Genomic DNA, 19,303 nt, shown 5'->3' with positions numbered 1-19,303 from the left:
GCGAAGCTCGCGTGTCTGTCTAGTGTATCGCCTTGCACTTCCGATGAACTAAAAACAACAGGAAATAAACTCAAAAAAAAAACGTAGTCAAGACCCACAAATCCAGCAATAGAAATGGAGGCAACTGGGAAGTTTGCCCTCGTTGCGTGCGCAGCGCGCCCCGCGCACCCGCCGGCATCCCCGCGAGAGATCGCCCTGCGCCTAGCTAGCTGGACAGAAACAAAAACAGAGAATAATGATGCAACTATGAAATCATCTGCCCGTAATGTGATTATTATCATGAGTTCGGAATCCTTTGCTTCTCCACGGTTTCAAACATGCAGGTGGAGGCGAGATGAGAATCGTATTCCCTTGCCATCTTTTCAACACCTGCTACTTGCCAGTTGCTAGCCATCACTCCGGCAATGGAATAAAGGCAACTTCCGTCCGCTTCCTTGTTAATTAAGCTTCTACTATAGGATAAACACTCCATGCTCCATGCATGTACGTACTTCCTTGCAGCTAGTATTGTGAGGCAGTGAGCATAGAAATTCTCCGTTCGCTTTAGCTTCGGTTACAACTAGAACCGGACAATAGCTGGTCTACCTCATCTTTCAAGGTCAATTTACATATGGGAATAGTAAATGTGATCACCCATAGATAATCGTTTCGGTTCCGCATATAAATGAACAAATACCGGTTCTGAGTAGTTCGAGGCTTGATGGAATGGCCTACACTAACCATCGTTTTTACAAAGCTGATACCTTCTATCTTGCCGTTGATAAGATGTGTTGAGATAGATGATTGCTTTTGTGAAGCTTCAGTGGAGATATTTCAAAGTTTCTCAAGCCTTACTTTAAAGAATGATTTCTCAATGTTCGATGTGGACAAGCGTGTTCGTTTATTTTCATTTTATCATGCAAATTTCTATAATGATGACCGTGGAACCATAAGAGGACAGCTTGAGAGTTACATTCACCATGTGGGAATTCATTCCTCCTTTTCTACTTGCATAAACCTTAAATGTTTAGCTACAAAGATGGTTGAAACAAGAAAGCATTTGGTCTTCACATTGATCTACAAGCTTACTGAGTTGGCCTTAATTAATATTGTCGGTCTCAACCACATATATTAGTTGAGAGAGCTTATTGGGCAATGAAGATCATCAAGTCCAAATTGCATAACAAGCTCAAGAATGAACGGCTCAGTGACGCGATGATATGTTATACTAAGTGGGGTCTATTTAGCCAACTTGATGGTTGTGTTATTGCTCAATGGTTTCAAGGCATGAAGAAGAGGAGAAAACATTTACCTCGTAGATCTAGGGCTAATTAGAATATCATTGGTACTGTCTCGGTATATTTATTTGCCTCATGAATCAAGATGAGTATATTTTGAAGGTATGTTCATATGATTTACTAATCCATCTTTCTTTTCTATCTTTTAGAGTGTCTTTATGGGTGCATTTGGATATTTCAACTTTTGTCGTCGACAGTCGGAGTTCAATGTCTTTTGGGAGTCATTGTTAATTTATATCATAAATAATATTAGCACATATGATCATTTGAATATGGTGTGAGTGTGTAATACATTGTATTCATGTTTTCGCAGTAAAACTATTATGAAAACACTTTGTTCGATATGATGTATATATTTGTCTGGGAAATTTGTAGTTGCCTTGCGGAGCATTTCAGGGTCCCATCGGTGCATATATAGCTCTTTTGAACATTTTTTTTCTGTGGCTTTGATTTGTTTATACTACTCTATGAGTGCACCGGGCACGGCATCACAAAGCTGGAAATTACCGTGGCATGTGGTCACTGATTGCGCACACGTACATATACGTACTGTACAAAAGTTCGCTCACACATACTATACAAAAGCGTTCACAAGATCGATCGGTGAAGAGAGAAACCGCATAAACAAAGCCCATGCCACAAACCAAAGAATCGATTCGATTCGCCGTGTGGGAGAGATATCGATCTTTACTTAGCGCTCGTACAACTTTTAATCACCTTTCCCCCTTTGATCCCTCGTTCGATCTCTGCTAATTTCCCATGGCTAGAAAGGTTTAGCTTCTGCCTGAAAGAACTTGGCTCATGCATCGATCACACAAAGCCACGAAGGCAAATTAAGCTGCATCTGTACACACACACACACATACTGACAGTTTCAGCTAGCTTAGCTAGATCAGCGGCTCAGTGCAGATCGAGACATCTTGTGTATACCTTTCTTCTCGCCGGGGTTTCCGCCGGCCGTCGCTTTGCTTGCCGGCGAGGCTTCCCGGATCCCCTCTCACAGCTAGGCCGCGCGCCATTCATTGGCCTGACCAAAAGCTGCTCTGCTAGTGCTAGCCCGTGTCTTGGTGGCTTCGTGCATGTATTCGCGAGGCCCAGGTGGCGTTGTAACGCAAGCTTTCTGCTTGGCGCTAGTAGTTTCTTGCTGCTGCATATATGCCGAGCTCGCGCGTCAGGTTCCCTTTATTCTTGCAATTTGAATGCTACATGCCACTGTTCCTGACGTGCAAGCTCTAATCGACCTGAAGTTGCTGCTTTCCTCTTGAAAGATTTGGGTGAGTGGATCAAAGATGATCGATCAATTGTGAAATATTGTTAATGTGTAGTTTGTTTCATATATGGTGTTCTTTTCGATCTGAAATGTGTGTGATGTTAAGTTCTGATCTTGTCACTTTGTTCCTTGTGATGGGGAATAGCAGGTTTAAACTTTACTTGGCGCGTGCTTGATATCGAGAGAGGTGATCGACGACGATGGGCGGGAACCAGGACGCGCACCACGAGGACTTCCAGCTCAAAGACACGAACCCGCTGCTCGGGGAGCAATGGCCGAAAGGCGCGGCGGGGCCGGCGCGCCCCGCCGTCGGCGGCGGCATCGCAGGGTGGCTGGGCATGGACAAGCCGTCGAGCACGTACGACCTGGTGGAGCAGATGTTCTTCCTGTACGTGCGCGTGGTGAAGGCCAAGGACCTTCCCCCGAACCCCCTCACCGGCGCGGCCATGGACCCGTACGTGGAGGTGAAGCTGGGCAACTACAAGGGCACCACCAAGCACTACGACCGCCGCGCCAACCCGGAGTGGGATCAGGTCTTCGCCTTCTCCAAGTCCCGCGTCCAGTCCAACGCCCTCGAGGTCTACCTCAAGGACCGCGACATGATCGGCCGCGACGACTACGTCGGCCGCGTCGTCTTCGACCTCGGCGAGGTGCCCACCCGCGTGCCCCCCGACAGCCCGCTCGCGCCCCAGTGGTACCGCCTCGAGGAGCGCCGCGGCGACGTCGGCGGGTACAAGATCCGCGGGGAGCTCATGCTCGCCGTCTGGATCGGCACCCAGGCCGACGAGGCCTTCCCGGAGGCCTGGCACTCCGACGCCGCCACCGTGCGCGGCGAGGGCGTCGCCAGCGTGCGCTCCAAGGCCTACGTCTCGCCCAAGCTATGGTACCTCCGCGTCAACGTCATCGAGGCGCAGGACGTGCAGCCGCAGTCCCGTGGCCGCGCCCCCGAGGTGTTCGTCAAGGCCCAGGTCGGGAACCAGATCCTCAAGACCTCCGTCGTCCCCGCCGCCACGCTCAACCCGCGCTGGAACGAGGACCTGGTCTTCGTCGTCGCCGAGCCGTTCGAGGAGCAGCTCGTCATGACGGTGGAAGACCGCGTGTCCCCTCGCAAGGACGACCTCCTCGGCCGCGTCCAGCTCCCGCTCACGCTCTTCGAGAAGCGTCTCGACCACCGCCCCTTCGTGCAGTCGCGCTGGTTCGACCTCGAGAAGTTCGGCATCGCCACTGCCATCGAGGGCGAGACTCGGCGGGAGCTCCGGTTCGCTAGCCGCGTCCACCTCCGTGCCTGCCTCGAGGGCGCCTACCACGTCATGGACGAGTCCACCATGTACATCAGCGACACCCGCCCCACGGCGCGGCAGCTCTGGAAGCCGCCCGTCGGCGTGCTCGAGGTCGGCATCCTCAGCGCCGCCGGCCTGCAGCCCATGAAGAACCGCGACGGACGCGGCAGCACCGACGCCTACTGCGTCGCAAAGTACGGCCAGAAGTGGGTGCGCACGCGCACCATGATCGGCACTTCCAGCCCGACGTGGAACGAGCAGTACACGTGGGAGGTGTTCGACCCGAGTACCGTCATCACCATCGGCGTCTTCGACAACTGCCACCTCGGCAACAGCGGCAACGGAAACAACAACAACGGCGGCGGCGGCGGCGGAGCCCCTCCGGCGAGGGACGCACGCATCGGCAAGATCCGCATCCGCCTCTCGACCCTTGAAACCGACCGCGTGTACACGCACGCGTACCCGCTGATCCTGCTGACGCCGTCGGGGGTGAAGAAGATGGGCGAGCTCCGCCTCGCCGTGCGGTTCACCTGCCTGTCGATGATGAACATGGTGCACCTCTACACGCAGCCGCTGCTCCCCAGGATGCACTACCTGCACCCGTTCACGGTGACGCAGCTGGACGCGCTCCGGTACCAGGCGATGGGCATCGTGGCGGCGCGGCTGGGCCGCGCGGAGCCGCCGCTGCGGCGGGAGGTGGTGGAGTACATGCTGGACGTGGAGTCTCACATGTGGAGCATGCGGCGCAGCAAGGCCAACTTCTTCCGCGCCATGTCGCTCTTCTCCGGCGCGGCCGCCGGCGCGCGGTGGTTCGCCGACGTGTGCCTCTGGAAGAACGTGGCCACCACGGCGCTGGTGCACGTGCTCCTCCTCATCCTCATCTGGTACCCGGAGCTCATCCTCCCCACCGTCTTCCTCTACATGTTCTTCATCGGGCTCTGGAACTACCGCCGCCGCCCGCGCCACCCGCCGCACATGGACACCAAGATGTCGTGGGCCGAGGCCGTGCACCCCGACGAGCTCGACGAGGAGTTCGACACGTTCCCGACGTCGAGGCAGCAGGACGTGGTGTACATGCGCTACGACCGGCTGCGGAGCGTGGCCGGAAGGATACAGACGGTGGTCGGCGACATGGCCACGCAGGGGGAGAGGCTGCAGTCGCTGCTCAGCTGGCGCGACCCCAGGGCCACGTGCGTCTTCGTCTTCTTCTGCCTCATCGCCGCGGTGGTGCTCTACGTCACGCCGTTCCGGGTGGTGGCGCTCGTCGCCGGGCTCTTCCTGCTCCGGCACCCGCGGTTCCGCAGCAAGCTGCCAGCAGTGCCTAGCAACTTCTTCCGCCGGCTGCCGTCGCGGGCAGACAGCATGCTCTGATCGACTCCGAGTGAGATACAATGCCCCGCTTGTTCGTCTTCGATCGGGATAGAGTTCAGAGTCCTGATTTTTTTTCCACATAAAAGGAAGTGTTTTCCTCCATTTTTATGCATGAGACAGAGTGAATTACCCGTTAAGTTTGGACACTTGAGATTTAGAATGTACTCTTGTAAGTTGTAACTATTTTTGTCTAGGGAATGACAATAACTGGTTGCTTCAAGCTTTTGAAATGAATATGTAAGGAAACAACATGCATGGACCTCACATGAATATTACACGAAACACAAGTGTACTGGTTTTACATTGTTGGTGCCTTGCTGCATACCGTATCCTACCCACGCAGCAAATATTTTGTTATATCGCAGCATCATTGCAGCGTTTTTATTTGCCGTGGATTAAAACTGTAAAAAACACCACAACATTTTGAAACACCTATGTATCAAAAAAAAGTATGCAGCATATTATTACCCATCCATCCCGGAAAAAACTCCAAGATAAAAGGTCAACAAATTTATGCACATGAGAGCGAGACATTTTACTGCTGTCCAAGAAAACATTGGATCGTTCGGGCAAAATTTAAAGAAGACGTCCAGAATCACTGTAGCATCTGGCGTGTGTGTTTGCAGCAAAGTGTGTACCAATTGAAGCATTTGGAAAACACCCATGCAAGATTTAAAAAAAATGTACAGGAATACTAAGTTTATAATATCCTCAAATACGGCTCCCTGGAAGCTCTAGCTCACCATCTGCTCTTGACTCAGCACACTGGAGGGCTTTTATTTGCCAGGTCAGCGAGAGGACGGAGATTAGCCACGTGACTCGGCGTTTAAAATCACCAGGGCCGCATGCACTGTTTTAATATCAATAATATACAATCTACTCTTAGAGGCGAGACGGGATATCTATTTGGTGTTTATAGTTTCGTACATGTAATTAGATTTTCCTTCAATATCATGATATCTGGAGCTAATACAATTATATCATAGAACTATAAAGTTAATTATAAAAAATATAAATAATACTATATTATTATTGCCTCTAAAGCAAATTTCCATCACACGTGTGTGGGCCCTTGTGAGCACTACCCTTGTGGTTGCTAATCACCATTCACACAAACTCGTGATGTATTGTTCTTGTATTTTTGTGAAGTCAAGAACAAGCCTGATTGTCGCTCCATTTCCATACAACCGTCATCCTGTGCAATTTACAATAGGAACATAAGTTCTTGATAAAAAAAAATCTAATTTACCTTTTAAATTATGATGTCAAATGCATGAATCACTTCTCCTCTTCTCTAAGATGTTGACATGGCTATTTGCATGAACTTTATTGACTTTGCCAATCTGTTACCATGTAGGACTTGGCAGGATCACGAGTGGGATTAGCTATTTCCACAACAACAATACTTTTGGGATGGGAAACAGGCGCAGCCGTTCGCTCCATCGGGGGATGCAGGCGAACAATCCTACGGACGTGGCGGACAGCCCGTCTGATTAGTGCATGGAACAAATTGGTTAAAGACTAGTGATTATATGAGTAGGTAATTAGAGAATGAATTGATGAGGCGGACATGCCTCGATGCCTGATGGGCGTCCGCCTGCATCCCTAGTCAGAGATTTTATTTGATTCATAATTTGATCATAACGATGAGGTTTTATTTACATATGCAAGAAAAGAAATCTCCTCCGAGTGATCAAGTTCCTTTCAGCTTCTCTTTGGGACACGTCTTTGCTTTCTTCCTTTGCATCCAATGTTAGATAAGTTGTTCCCGAGCCTAATCCTTACTATTTTGGGTTGTGAACTAATTCCTATCTTTTGACATTACCACAATATCTGCTAAACCTGATCCCCATTTGGATTCAGTTATGAAACCCTAGCCTTCTTTTTCTTTTCTATTGTGAAAGGAGTAATTGTGTAGTATAATTAAAAACGGCCTACAAGATAGCCCCTGACCGGCGAACGGTCCTTTTTTACAAACCTTAGAACCAACATCATCTAAAGGTGAATAAATCTAAATGTTCTTCTGCTCAAAACAAGTTGGTCTATTTGGGATACATGATTGGTGAAAGTAGAAGCGAAAACTTGTACCTTAGGACCTAGCCCTTTTAGGATTCCAACCAATACTTGATCTTATGGAAAGCTCGACAAGAGATAAGAGTAGAGACAGTGATCTTACCTTCCCGAAAAGGTTTATCTCCACCAGTGGAAAACCATTTCATTTACATATTCTATTTAGAAATACTTCTGCTGAATGGCTAAACCTATTCTTCTAATTGTTCTTATCCTTTCATTATTGGAATTCCAGTTGAGAAACAGGAGGCAACAGCATCTTGACAACAGGCTTAAAAGCTTCCATAAGAATGATAGCATAGACAATTAAAACAATTTGCCTACTGTTTTTTTAACTTGACCTTTTTGCAGTACATCTAACATTATATAGGGGAATGCCTTTTTTATATGACATTTGCACCAAAACTAAGCTATTCTTAATACTAATTCTACATTCTATTGCAACAATTGTACTAGAATGATGAATATCTTAAGCAGGCAGAAATAGAAGGAATTTTGCTAAAATGGAAAAAGGCCTTCTTTCTAAAAAAATATGTTAATTTGATTAATATAAACAACAAGGTTGTCTACAAAGAGAAGGTGATTCACCGACGGAGCTAACGGTGCAACCAAAATACCTGGAAGTGTTGATGAATCGTTTCTATGTTTTAAGAGGCACGAAAGGTTCTTTGCTGCCAACAGAAAGAGATAGGGATAGATTGGATCACCCTTCCTATAGATGTGTAGCTGCCACTGGATGGCTTGAAACTTTCCATGCGGTCACCATTGCACAGAACTGAGAAAGAGACTGGATTACTGTTTCAATATGAACATTGGTTAAAACAGGTGGTTCAACTAGGGAAAAGATGGATTCAAAAGTGGATATTTTTCCTTTCGTATCTTGCTATACGGAAGAGGGTTTTTCGTATCACAACTTTGGAAGGGATTGCTCGCCATGCTTGATTGTGTTCGAAACCCCCATTTGATACTTAATTCTTTAATTCGGTGTCTTTTTCTATCTACTGGATCATTCCATAGATCCATTGATCGTGATCTTTCTCCTTGCTAGGCTTACTCGTGTAAAACCCACAATGTCTTAGATGTTCCCAAGGGTAATCGAGTCAATAGAATCATTTGCAGAACTGTCCATTACATATCATAATTGTCGTAATCAATCATAGGTGGCATACTCATCTACTATGAATGTGGGCATGGACCAATCCATCCCCAAACACTGGACCGGATCTTGAAAACGGGATTGAACTGAATTGAACTTCTTGGACTCATGGCGTGACGACATGGCTCTCAGGCCTTTCACAATGATGGTCTCTTAGCACAGTATCATAGGTAAAATGCCTATGTGGCACTATAGTTAATGAGGAAAGAGAGTGTTGGTGTATCTTAGCTAAGTCATAGGCAAAAAAAATGGCCAACTCACTCACACGTACATATCACAAGAATCATTAAATGTAGAGATAACACCTAATTGGAGTAGTAGTCTCTTAAATTTTAATTGCTCCTATAAAACCGTGCTAAGAAACTCCCTACTCCCTCCGTCCCAGTCACATCACAGGGCTTACGCGTATTCCTAGGTCGTAAATTTGACGATGATAATGCAACATATATATTACAAAATATATATCATTAGAAAGCTTAGATGCTCTACTTTCTAATGATATAATTTTTATATTATACAAATGATATTATGTTGGCTAAATTAACAACCTAGAAATACGTGCAAGTCCTATGAACTGGGATGGAGGGAGTATTGTGAATGGCCTCATAGCGAAGTTGTTAGGTAAAAGAAAAGTTATGGGCCCTAGCGACTTGCCACGTGTCAGTTTTGTTTTAAATGTCATCCACCGTACAATGTAAAATCCAACAGTTCGGGATATTTTCACTGTGAGAGTAAAATTTTCACGTTAGCTCTATATAATTTTCCTTCTTTTGATCCACACAGAAGTTTTTGTTGTTGTTACGGCTTCAATTACCGAATCTTGACTACCATTCGATCTTTTAATTCTCTCTTGTTGGTACTTCTGTTTCTCCTTGGATTTCTCGTGATTTATTTTAGGTCTTGTTGCTTTTGTAGACTTGATTTCAAGTCATGCGCCTTTTGGAGGAAGAAATTCTTGAGAGATAAATCTAGTGATGGCTGTGGAGAGTAATCACGCCTCCCATTTGGGGCGGCGCTGACAAAATTAGGGCACCCAAGTCTTCCCAACCTCCCACATGTACTCATGGGCGGATCTAGCCTATTGGCAAGGGGGCAGCTGCCCCCACTTAAATTTGTAATCTCTTTGTAAAGTCTAGCTTAAACAGAGCTTTGCTCCCACTTAAAACATATTTTTTCTTCAATAAGCACATTTTTTCCCCTCTTAATTCTCATCCTGTCTCCGCCCATGCATGTACTCCCAGGTATCAGGGCATCTCCAACCGGGCGACCCAAACGGACGCGCTGGGCCGTCCGTTTTGGGCAGTTTGCGTACCCGAGCGGACGCGCAGACGGAGCCCCGCGTCCGCGCGTCCGTTTGGGTCGCACGCTGCGCCCAACGCAGTGGCCACCCATTTGGCCATTTGGCCTATTTCTTTGGAAAATAGGTCCTCTGGCCACAGATCCTTATAAACAATGTCTAACAAATATAGAATAATATCTCGTAAACATAGAAGAATATATAATAAACATAAAATATTATCAAATAGCATAAAATATTATCAAATGTACCATGATAAATCAAATAAAATGTGCCATAGTTTGAGAAAAAATATAAAAATTACAATTGAGATTGTCTAACTCAAATTGGGCGCTCGAGGATCTCCTTCTGTCTCTTCTCGAACCAAGCTCTCTTTGCCTCGCTCATGTTGGTCAAGTCGGCGTTCATGATGAGGTTGTCCTCGGCTTGGCGTTTGAGCTCAACTTCCTTCGCCTTCAGCTCCACCTCTTTGGCCCTTGCCATTGCTATGAGCTCAAGTTCTCTCTCTTTGAGCTCAAGTTCTTTAGCTTTGGTCTTGGCCTTGACCTCTTCAATCTCAAGCTTCTTCTGCTGGACATCAAAGAATTTCTTCCTGTCCTCTTCTTTCTCCCGGCGCCTCCTCTCATCCCTCTTGTCCGTGGACACCTCTCTGTCCGCATGCATATCCTTCAAAGTGCCGTACAATAGCATGGACGAAGCATCACGCTTCATGTCGGCTTTCGTTGACTTGTGGCCACGTGGACGACTTGCACGAGAAGCGGAGCTACCGCAAGGCTGCCCACCATCAAGGTCAATGACAGTGGCATCTTTGGCGGGATTGTTGCCAGTCAAGGTCGCCATGTACCCCTCGTACCCCTCCTGGAACTTGGGGGTGCCGTGGAGTTCCTTCCAACAATGAGGGAAGGCAAAGGTCTTCTCTCCATTGTTGACTTTGTAGAATTCCAAAGCTCGCCACACCTAGAGCAAAGTGAGACAACAACGATAAACAGATGTGCAAACATCGGATGAATAAGTTGAGGTTAAGAATCATACCAAGTCCTTCACACCCATGCCACTAACGGGGACCCGCTTCGCGTGATCATACGCCGCCTGGAACTTGTTGCATTCCGTTTGAATTGCTCCCCACCTCTTTTGGAGCGATATTTCGCTGTGGTCGCTCTCAAATGCCTCCTGTCCATATTTGCGATGTTCATGGAAGTATTCATAGATCCGGCGCCAGAATGCGGTCCCCTTCTGCTCGGCACCCGTCAACGTATCTTGCCCGATGGTCAACCATCCATCGACGAGCACCTTGTCCTCCTTCTCCGTGTAGTTGCCGGTTCGTTTGCTTACCCGGCGGGCTCGAGCTTGTGCAGCTGCGGCTTGTGTGAGGGCCTCACCGAACAACGGCTCCTCCGCGATGTTTATGCTGCCGGGACCGGCAGTTGTGCCCTCCTGTGTGTCAATGGGAGGTGGCTGGGGAACCTGCTGTGTCGAAGGATATGGCAGGGTCGTCGGCATTGTCTGCGCGAAAGACGGAGGGGCCTGCACGGTGGACGGTGACTGCGCGCGCGCGGCCGACATATCGTCGAACAGGTTGCGTGCACCGGCCATCGCAGCTGCTTCCAGGTTCTTGGGGCCTTTGGAGTTCGCCGGCGCACGGTTCAGGTCAATGGACGAAGGTGACGGCCCCGTCATGGACTCGCCCACCTCCGGTGACCCATCCCGTGACTGGTACGCCTGCCGCCCTGAATGCGCCCCCATTTCGTGCCCAAACGGGGCAGTCGGTGGGGCAGTTGACCTTGGAGGAAAGGGCCGGGTCACGGACGAGGACGAGCTCCCCCCCGAGGCCGCACCGGTGCCGGGGATGATCATGTGCTGGCCGAGCGTTGCGTGGCCGTAAAAGAGCATGGCCTGCGCCTGCTGCTCTTGAAGGAGCGTGGTCTTCGCGAGCGTTTGGAGTTCGAGGAGCTGCTCCGCTGCCCGCACCCGCTCCTCCTCGGCGGCGGCGTTCTTCTTCCGCAGATCACACACCCTGCGCCGCACCCCCCGCTTCTTGCTCTCCATCGCCCTCTGCTCCGCGGTGAGGTCGGGCTTCGCCTTCTTCGTCGGCGGCCCGGGCTCCACGACCACCGGAGCGTCCAGTTCAGGAGCCGCCTCGACGGCAGGAGCGGCAACGGCCGCGGGCAGTGCGTCCTCTCGGATGGTGGCGGTGGTGGCGGTGGCGGCGGCAGTCACTTCGTCGGCCATCTCTAGGTTTTGGGAGTACAGTGGAGTGTTTCTGTTTTGGGAGGCAGACAGGCGGGCCAGGGGCGGACAAGGGGAGGACGCGAGCGACCAGCCTTTCGCGTCCGCGGCCACGCAAACTCGTCCAAGATTTGGGCCGGGTTTGGGTCGTCCCGGACGCCGCGGCCATCCGTTTTAGGGATGGGTCCGCGCGCTGGGCCGCGTTTTTGTCCGTTTAGACCCATCCGGACGCGCGGGCGCGGGATGGATCGCCCGGTTGGAGATGCCCTCACTAGATCTATCTCTCCGGAAAGTATAAAAGCTAGCGACGGCAAATTCATTAGATATAGATATTTCCTGCTCTACCCGTTTGGACACCTGCTGGGAATCGTACTGCGGCAGAATGGATCCTTCTTTTTGATTGGGTGAAGAAGATGGATGAGAATAAGCCGGGATGGGAGAAATAGAAATCTTGGAAGATGGCCATAGTTTTCTCGAACTGCCAGGTATTTTTCTTTATTGTCCATAGAAATAGAAGTATTGGAAGATGGTCTCAAGTTTCCGTGTGTGACATAATTTACTGTGTGCAATTCAGAAATTCCCTTCAGTTGAGAACTGCATATACGAAGAGCACAGCAGAAGCTGGTGAGAGCTTATAAAAGGGGAAACAATTCTCTTCAGGCACCACGCACGCATAAGCCACGTACTCGGGTAACTCTGCAAGATTGAGTTTTTTTGTTACAGATTACAGTATCCCAAATCAGGTTAAATGACAGCAAATTGTTCTCATGGATTTTCAGTTCAGGATTCGATCACTCAGCAGCTAATCATTCCGGTTGTCCCAAGGAAATGTTGCGACAGTTCATCAAGTGAGGAAAAACATTCGGGCAGTGATAACTCTTGCAATTTGAGCAGTGCTGGAGCAGATAACAGGAAATGCAGGTTCACAAGTGCTAAAAGACAATGCATACATGCATAATAACTAGTCACACATCATAAGTTTCAGCCATTAACAGGAAGGTTTAAAACGGTCCGAGGCCATACAGCCATGCAACTGAATAACTACGAAAAACGACATAGGTAGCAGTTCATCTTTTTGAGGGGCAGATGAGCTTCGAGCTCATCGTCATCTGAGCTGCAACTAGTACATGCCCAGCATAGATGCACCGAAATGAAGGCATCAGACCGCAGAGCAAAGATACGGCTGCACCTTACAGCATGCTATCAGTCCTTGCTGGCAGTCTCCTGAAGAAGTTCAGAGGGACAGACGGCATCCTGTGGCGGAACCTTGGGTGTCTCAGGGTGTACAGGCCTGCAAGGAACACCACGACACGGAACGGTGTGACATACAGGACGATTGCAGCAATGAAGCAGAAGGTCACGAACAGTGCTGTGGCTCTCGGGTCTCTCCAGCTCAGCAGAGACTGCAGCCTTTCTCCCTGTGTTGCGAGATCACCAACAACAGTCTGGATCCTCCCAGCGACGCTCCTGAGGCGGTCATACCGCATCCTTACTATGTCGGGTGCACGACATGTAGGGAAGGTATCAAACTCTTCATCAAGCTCATCAGGATGGGCGGTCTCCGCATGTGAGAGGCGAGTGTCCATGTGCGGAGGCTGCCTCGGACGCCACCGGTAATACCACACTCCAATCAGGAACAGGTAGAGAAAGATTGTAGGCAGTATCAGCTCAGGATATAAGACCAAGATCACAAAGAGGATGTGGATCAGTATAGTCGTCAGTGGATTCCTCCAGTGGCAGATCTGATCGAACCATCTAGCCACCGCAATCAGAGGGCTCAACACGCCCATGATACGGAAGAAGTTTGCCTTGCTCTTTCTCATGCTCCACATGTGAGAATCCACATCCAGCATGTACTCCACAATTTCTTTCCGCAGAGGCGGTTCTGCACGGCTCAGCCTTGTTGAGACAATGTTGGTGGCTTGGCGCCTTAGGTTGTCGACCTGAATCACGGACAATGGGTGTATGTAGTGCATCTTGGGCAGCAAGGGCTGTGAATACAGATGCATCATGTTGATCAGTGATGAGCATGTGAACCGGACAGCAAGCTGTACCTCACCCATTTTCTTAACGCCACCAGGTGTCAAGACAATCAGAGGGTATGAGTGAGTATACACTCGATCAGTTTCTAACGTTGAGAGGCGGATGCGGACCTTCCCAATTCTGGTATCGCGGGCACCATTGGCCTTTTCCCCACCATTCAAGTGGCAATTGTCAAATACACCAATAGTGATCACGGTGCATGGATCGTGCACCTCCCAAGTGTATTGTTCATTCCACTTGGGAGTGAAACTATCAATGATAGTCCTTGTACGTACCCATTTTTGGCCATACTTGGCAACACAGTAAGGGTCAGTTGTGCCACGCCCATCCTTCGTCTTCATAGGTAGCAGACCCTGTGCTGTCAAGATACCCAGCTCAAGGACCCCAATGTTCTGTTTCCACAGCTGTTTTGCAGTTGGCCTTAGATCACTGCTGTAATGTGTCGATTCATCCAAGACATGATATCCACCTTCTAGACAAACTCTTAAGTGGATCCTGCTTGAGAACTTGGTCTCCTTCTTCTGTTCGCCATCCACAATAATATGTTTCTCAAGATTATACCATTGGCTATTCAGCATCTTGTAATCCATCCTCCGAGGTACATGCTGCAGTGAAATGACAGTTCTCCCAATTACATCATCCTTCCCTGGGGCAATCCTGTCTTCTACACTCAAAATCAGGTGTTCCTCGAACGGCTCAGCTGCAACAAACATCAAGTCCTCATTCCACATTGGGTTCAGAGTCCTGCTCGGTGACACCCGAGTTCTAAGAGCTTGGTTTCCTAGCATTGCTTTGACATAAACCTCAGGGAACCTGGTCTTGTCATTTGGTATAAGATCTTGTGCTTCAATCACATTGACACGCAGATACCAAAGCTTTGGAGTAAGATAAACTTTTGATCTGATGCTTGCTAGGCCATCACCAGGGATTGACGCTGCATCAGAGTGCCATGCTTCAGGAAATGCCTCATCTGCTTGAGTACCCATCCAAACAGCCAACATCAACTCTCCCTTCACCTTGTGCCCATTCCGTTCTTCCAAACGATACCACTGTGGAGCCAACGGGCTGTCAGGCGGCACTCGCTTTGGGACCTCATTCAGGTCAAACAGAACCCGTCCAATGTAGTCATCCTTAACGAAGTCTTTATCCTTGACAATGATCTCCACTACTGATGCCTGAATGCGCTCCTTTGAGAAGGCAAACACCTGGTTCCACTCAGGATTGGTCTTCTTCTCGAAGTGCCGAGTTGTGCCCTTATAATTCCCAAGCTTCACCTCCACATACGGGTCACAGCTTCCAGTGATGTCCTTGCTTGGAAGTTCCTTTGCTTTCACCACTCGAACATAAAGGTACTGCATCTGCTCAACAAGGTCATATGTGGTGGTGTGCTTGTCACCCATAGCTGTCCCACCAAGGTGAGGAGTCGTCTCCTTCAAGGAGTACTCCTCCGGACGGAACGGCCTCTGCATCATCTTGAATGACAGTCTTCAACCAAGCAACTACTAGTCAGGTTTGGGAAAGGAAACGGGTAGAGCCAACAGCGACTGATACACCAGAATAGCTGCAAAGTAATTAAAAAATAAGCACATGCTTTAAATAGGTGTTGCAAGGAACAAAACCACTGGCTGGTGTAAACAAAGAAGAGGGAGTTGGTACCTTTGCAATCAACAATTCAGGTAAGATTGCTTTCGACTGAACATTCTACTGAACATTCCTTCATCTCGCCCAGTGGGGATGAGCATCTACATCACCATTCTTGGAAAATAATATCTGCAACAAGTATAGCAACTGAATTGAGGATACTATCATGTCGTGTAGTAAAACGAGATATTCTAAGCCCTATTCTACGAAGTGCAGCAGCTACGCTTCAGAAAACGCTGCGACTGCATGTCAGTTCTTGGCATGAAGAACAGCTTAGCCAGTTTAGATTTCGGGCCATGAAGAATGCTTACCTACCGGTCCAAGGAGAACTAGAACAGTGCATTTAAAAAAGGAAAATCAGTAAAGGGAAGGAAAATAGATCTACAAGACAGCTACAGAGAGGAACCAAAAGAACAAAAAAAAAATGAAAACAGTATCAAGCAGGTGCGGATCTAGATGGCGTGCCGGTTGTGCAGGAGCGCACCTGAAATCTGGATATAAAAACGACCTCGTACCTGAAAACGACTGGCCGGGGAGGAAGAATGGCGATGGCGGCGACGCGTGCGGGGCGGGGGGTCGAGGCGGCGACGGCGACGGTAATGTACAGCGGCGGCGGCAGATGTAGAGCACGGCGAGGCAAGAGGGAGCAGATCAAACTGGAAGGCGCAAAGGAAAGACTCAGCTATTCTTTCCCAGCAATGTAGAAAGGGGGCCAATAATTTCAGCGGATCATGGGGAGGGCCGGAGGAGGACCTGGAGGCTTCGGCGGCGGCGGTGGTGGTGGAAGACAGCAAATTTCTGCGGCAGGGTTTTTCTTGCTAGCTAAAAATCAAAGGAGGAGCAGACAGAGGTCAGAGAGAGTGGCGTGGAGTGGAGTGGAGCGGAGGCGGCCGAGACGCAAAAGCCTCGCTCTGCTTGCTGCTTTTGCAATGGGAACCTTGGTCTGTTTGGAATATGTAGATATGGGCTGGTGTTGAGTGTCGTGCCACCTCTATCTACATTGTCTTCTTCTGAGGCTCGGTGAGCAGCAGCCAGCCGAGATCCAAGTAATCTAAATGCTTATCTGTGCAAGCAAAAAAGAGTAAACGTTTATTAGAAATAACCTGGTTTAAATTTTGACAGAAAAAATGGTGGATACCGAACTGTTTCTTCTCAAGATATCATGTTATATTTGTGTTAAATTCAAACTAAGTTCCACCATTGGATGGAAAATGGTAAGCTCTAAGTTTTGAAATCCTTGTTTCAAAATATTTGCAAGAATAGGAAAAATTATGCAAAGATGACATTGTAGCTTACAGATTCCAAATTGCTACGATCGTCACGCATATAAAGCTAGTATGTAAAAGTAGTACATATATATACTACTACATTATCACCTAATGTCCTTCTAACTTCTCTGATTCCACAAACACAATAATTGGGAAATATGCAGTATTATGTAGTGCCACAAAAACGTTATGTGATTGTACCGTATGGTGGAAATAACATCTCAAAATTCTTTAATTCAATAGAGAATTTTGATAAATATAATGCAAAGAAGCTGTTAAAAACATATAGAAAGTAAAGCAATAAATTTGGAAATACTCCGAATACATTTTGTTTGGAAGTTATTTAAATCAAACAAGCAAAGGAGTCAACTCAAAATGTTGTCCGATGTAAGCAATTACAAAAACCATGGCCAACCATTTATAGCCGGCGAGAGAAACCGGTTTATCATGATCAATTACACACAATGTAAGCAAAACAATGACGAAGCGAAAAGACCTAGCTTCTCTTACCAGCATCATCATATGGGAGCTTTGGAACGAGTTGTAATGCCCTTGTCTTGAACAACAAGCACACTGTGTTCTGTTATACTTGCAAAGACCAAACAATTAAGAGGCAAAACTTTGGGTTATCGCGGTAGCAAAACGTGTGAGTCAATAAATACCAGGAGAGTAGAGCCTTGTTGTTATAATAATAATATGAGAATGTTAGAATTGAGTGCTAACTCAGGGCTAGCGAATGCGTAGCCAGCACATCCAGGTTCGAATCCTCACTTAACGGTAATTTCGCTGGGATGGGTGAACTTTAAATCGAATTGTCATCCTAACGGCCATTCACATGGAGTCTCATCTACCTAACAACGTAAATAGCAAAGGAATGGATCATTTTCCCGTTGATAAACGTTTTAATACTATAGTAATGCATCATTAATTTGTTGCTAAAAATCCATCTTAATTAATTGAAAGGGCAATGCTTTGCCCCATGTTTTAAAATAAAAAAAGTTGTTCTATCCGGCCTATATTATTTATTTCTAAAACGAATGAACAGATGGAAAAATGCATCTAGACATGTGAATCAGCCACGAGTCATATGGACAAAAAGGTATAGCAGTTTCTCAAAAATAAAAAGACGTCGCAGAACAAATATGTGAACTCCTAGGGGGCACATCGCAAACGTACCGCGTCCTTTTTCCTTTTCTCGCCCAGCGACATCGAGAACTTTGACACGGTGTCCCACCCCCACACAGCCACAGGCAACGTGGGCCCTGGTTGCCCTTTGCGTATTCATCTATAGTGGGTATGGAGTGATTGGCGTGCGGGTCTCTCTTTTACTACACTTTTCTCGATCTGCGTGCGTGTGGGCAAGCGACCGACCGAGGCCCATCGTGCGCGGAAGGTGACCGAGCTGGACTCCGGTCGGGCAGGCGCGCCGCACGTTCCGTGGACATAGTGCATGGACCACCATCGCGGCGTACGGGGCGTTCGCGTTTTCCCTGGGATAGCGGCGACCCGTGTGAAAGGGAGTAGGTGCGGACTTGGTCCACCGGTGCTTGGTCGCTGGGACGTGTTACTGTGCCGCCCAGGACGAGCGATGGTATTAAATTCTTTCTTCTGTGAGACGATGACGAGGATAAAGCATTGTTGTCGTGCAAAAGACTAGTAGTACTGTACTAGATTCGTAAAAAAAAGACTTGCAGTAGTAGTAAGAACAGTACTGTACAAGTTTCTTTCTATGGGCCAGCCATTGATGCAAATAATATATCGGCCCAGCATGAATAAACTCCACTATTCCAACAAAATACATTTAGCCGTGGTTTGTCGAGAATTTAAAATTAGCCGAAACATGTTTTTTTCTCGTGCAGCGCGAGCTGCGGCCGATAACAGGTAAGTTATCTAATACGGGTTCGGGATCTGTTCGGTCACGCAACCGCGTCGGTACTGTAAATTGGAGCTATGGTATAATGTAGGGTTATGATTTCAAACAACTGAATATCAGTAACACAAATCAAAATTATTGCCGTTTCGACACCACACAATAAACAATATTCTAAGATGCAACAAATGTTCAAACTAAATAATTAGACAAACTAGATCTGGAAGCAAGCCCACACCTTCTTAAGAAGTAGCCATCGAGATCACACTATAGCAGATAGTGGAGGAAGTTTGATCCGCAACTCGCCCCCGTTGGACGCTGCCATCTTGGGGTAGCAGTGGCGAATTTAGCCCATTTTGCTAGAGTTGGCCAGGCCTATTTGGGTTGGTCTTTTTATTTTTTCCCCATTTTCTATAGAATAAATATGGGTTGAGCCAAATCTTAGGGTGGGACCTGCTCCACCCTTCCTCCCTGCTGGCTCCGCCACTGTGGGGTAGTTAACTTGAAGAGCCAGGCAGGTGCAGCCACGAGTGA

At 48.0% G+C, this 19,303-nt stretch overlaps 2 protein-coding genes across 3 annotated transcripts; one reads left to right on the top strand and one right to left on the bottom strand.

The window, feature by feature from the left end:
- The first annotated feature begins 2,008 nt into the window (after nt 1-2,008).
- On the top strand, nt 2,009-5,298 carry LOC124683995 (FT-interacting protein 1-like). 2 transcript variants are annotated; one of them, XM_047218407.1, is made up of 2 exons: nt 2,009-2,551; nt 2,696-5,298. In XM_047218407.1, the coding sequence occupies exon 2, from the start codon at nt 2,748-2,750 to the stop codon at nt 5,196-5,198; it is 2,451 nt and encodes an 816-aa protein (XP_047074363.1). In that variant the 5' UTR covers nt 2,009-2,551; nt 2,696-2,747; the 3' UTR covers nt 5,199-5,298. The 2 variants fall into 2 exon arrangements, with proteins under 2 accessions (XP_047074363.1, XP_047074364.1); XM_047218408.1 differs by having other exon boundaries at nt 2,693-5,298.
- A 7,839-nt stretch (nt 5,299-13,137) lies between these two features.
- LOC124683994 (FT-interacting protein 7) lies at nt 13,138-15,722 on the bottom strand. Its single transcript, XM_047218406.1, has 2 exons — nt 15,647-15,722; nt 13,138-15,551 (listed from the first exon to the last, which is right to left on the bottom strand). Exon 2 carries the CDS (start codon nt 15,460-15,462, stop codon nt 13,138-13,140), a length of 2,325 nt encoding a protein of 774 aa, XP_047074362.1. The 5' UTR covers nt 15,463-15,551; nt 15,647-15,722.
- Nucleotides 15,723-19,303: the final 3,581 nt, after the last annotated feature.

The sequence above is a fragment of the Lolium rigidum genome, chromosome 1, assembly GCF_022539505.1.
Source record: "Lolium rigidum isolate FL_2022 chromosome 1, APGP_CSIRO_Lrig_0.1, whole genome shotgun sequence".
Lineage (NCBI taxonomy): Eukaryota > Viridiplantae > Streptophyta > Magnoliopsida > Poales > Poaceae > Lolium > Lolium rigidum.
This window is presented reverse-complemented; position numbering and strand designations above follow the sequence as displayed.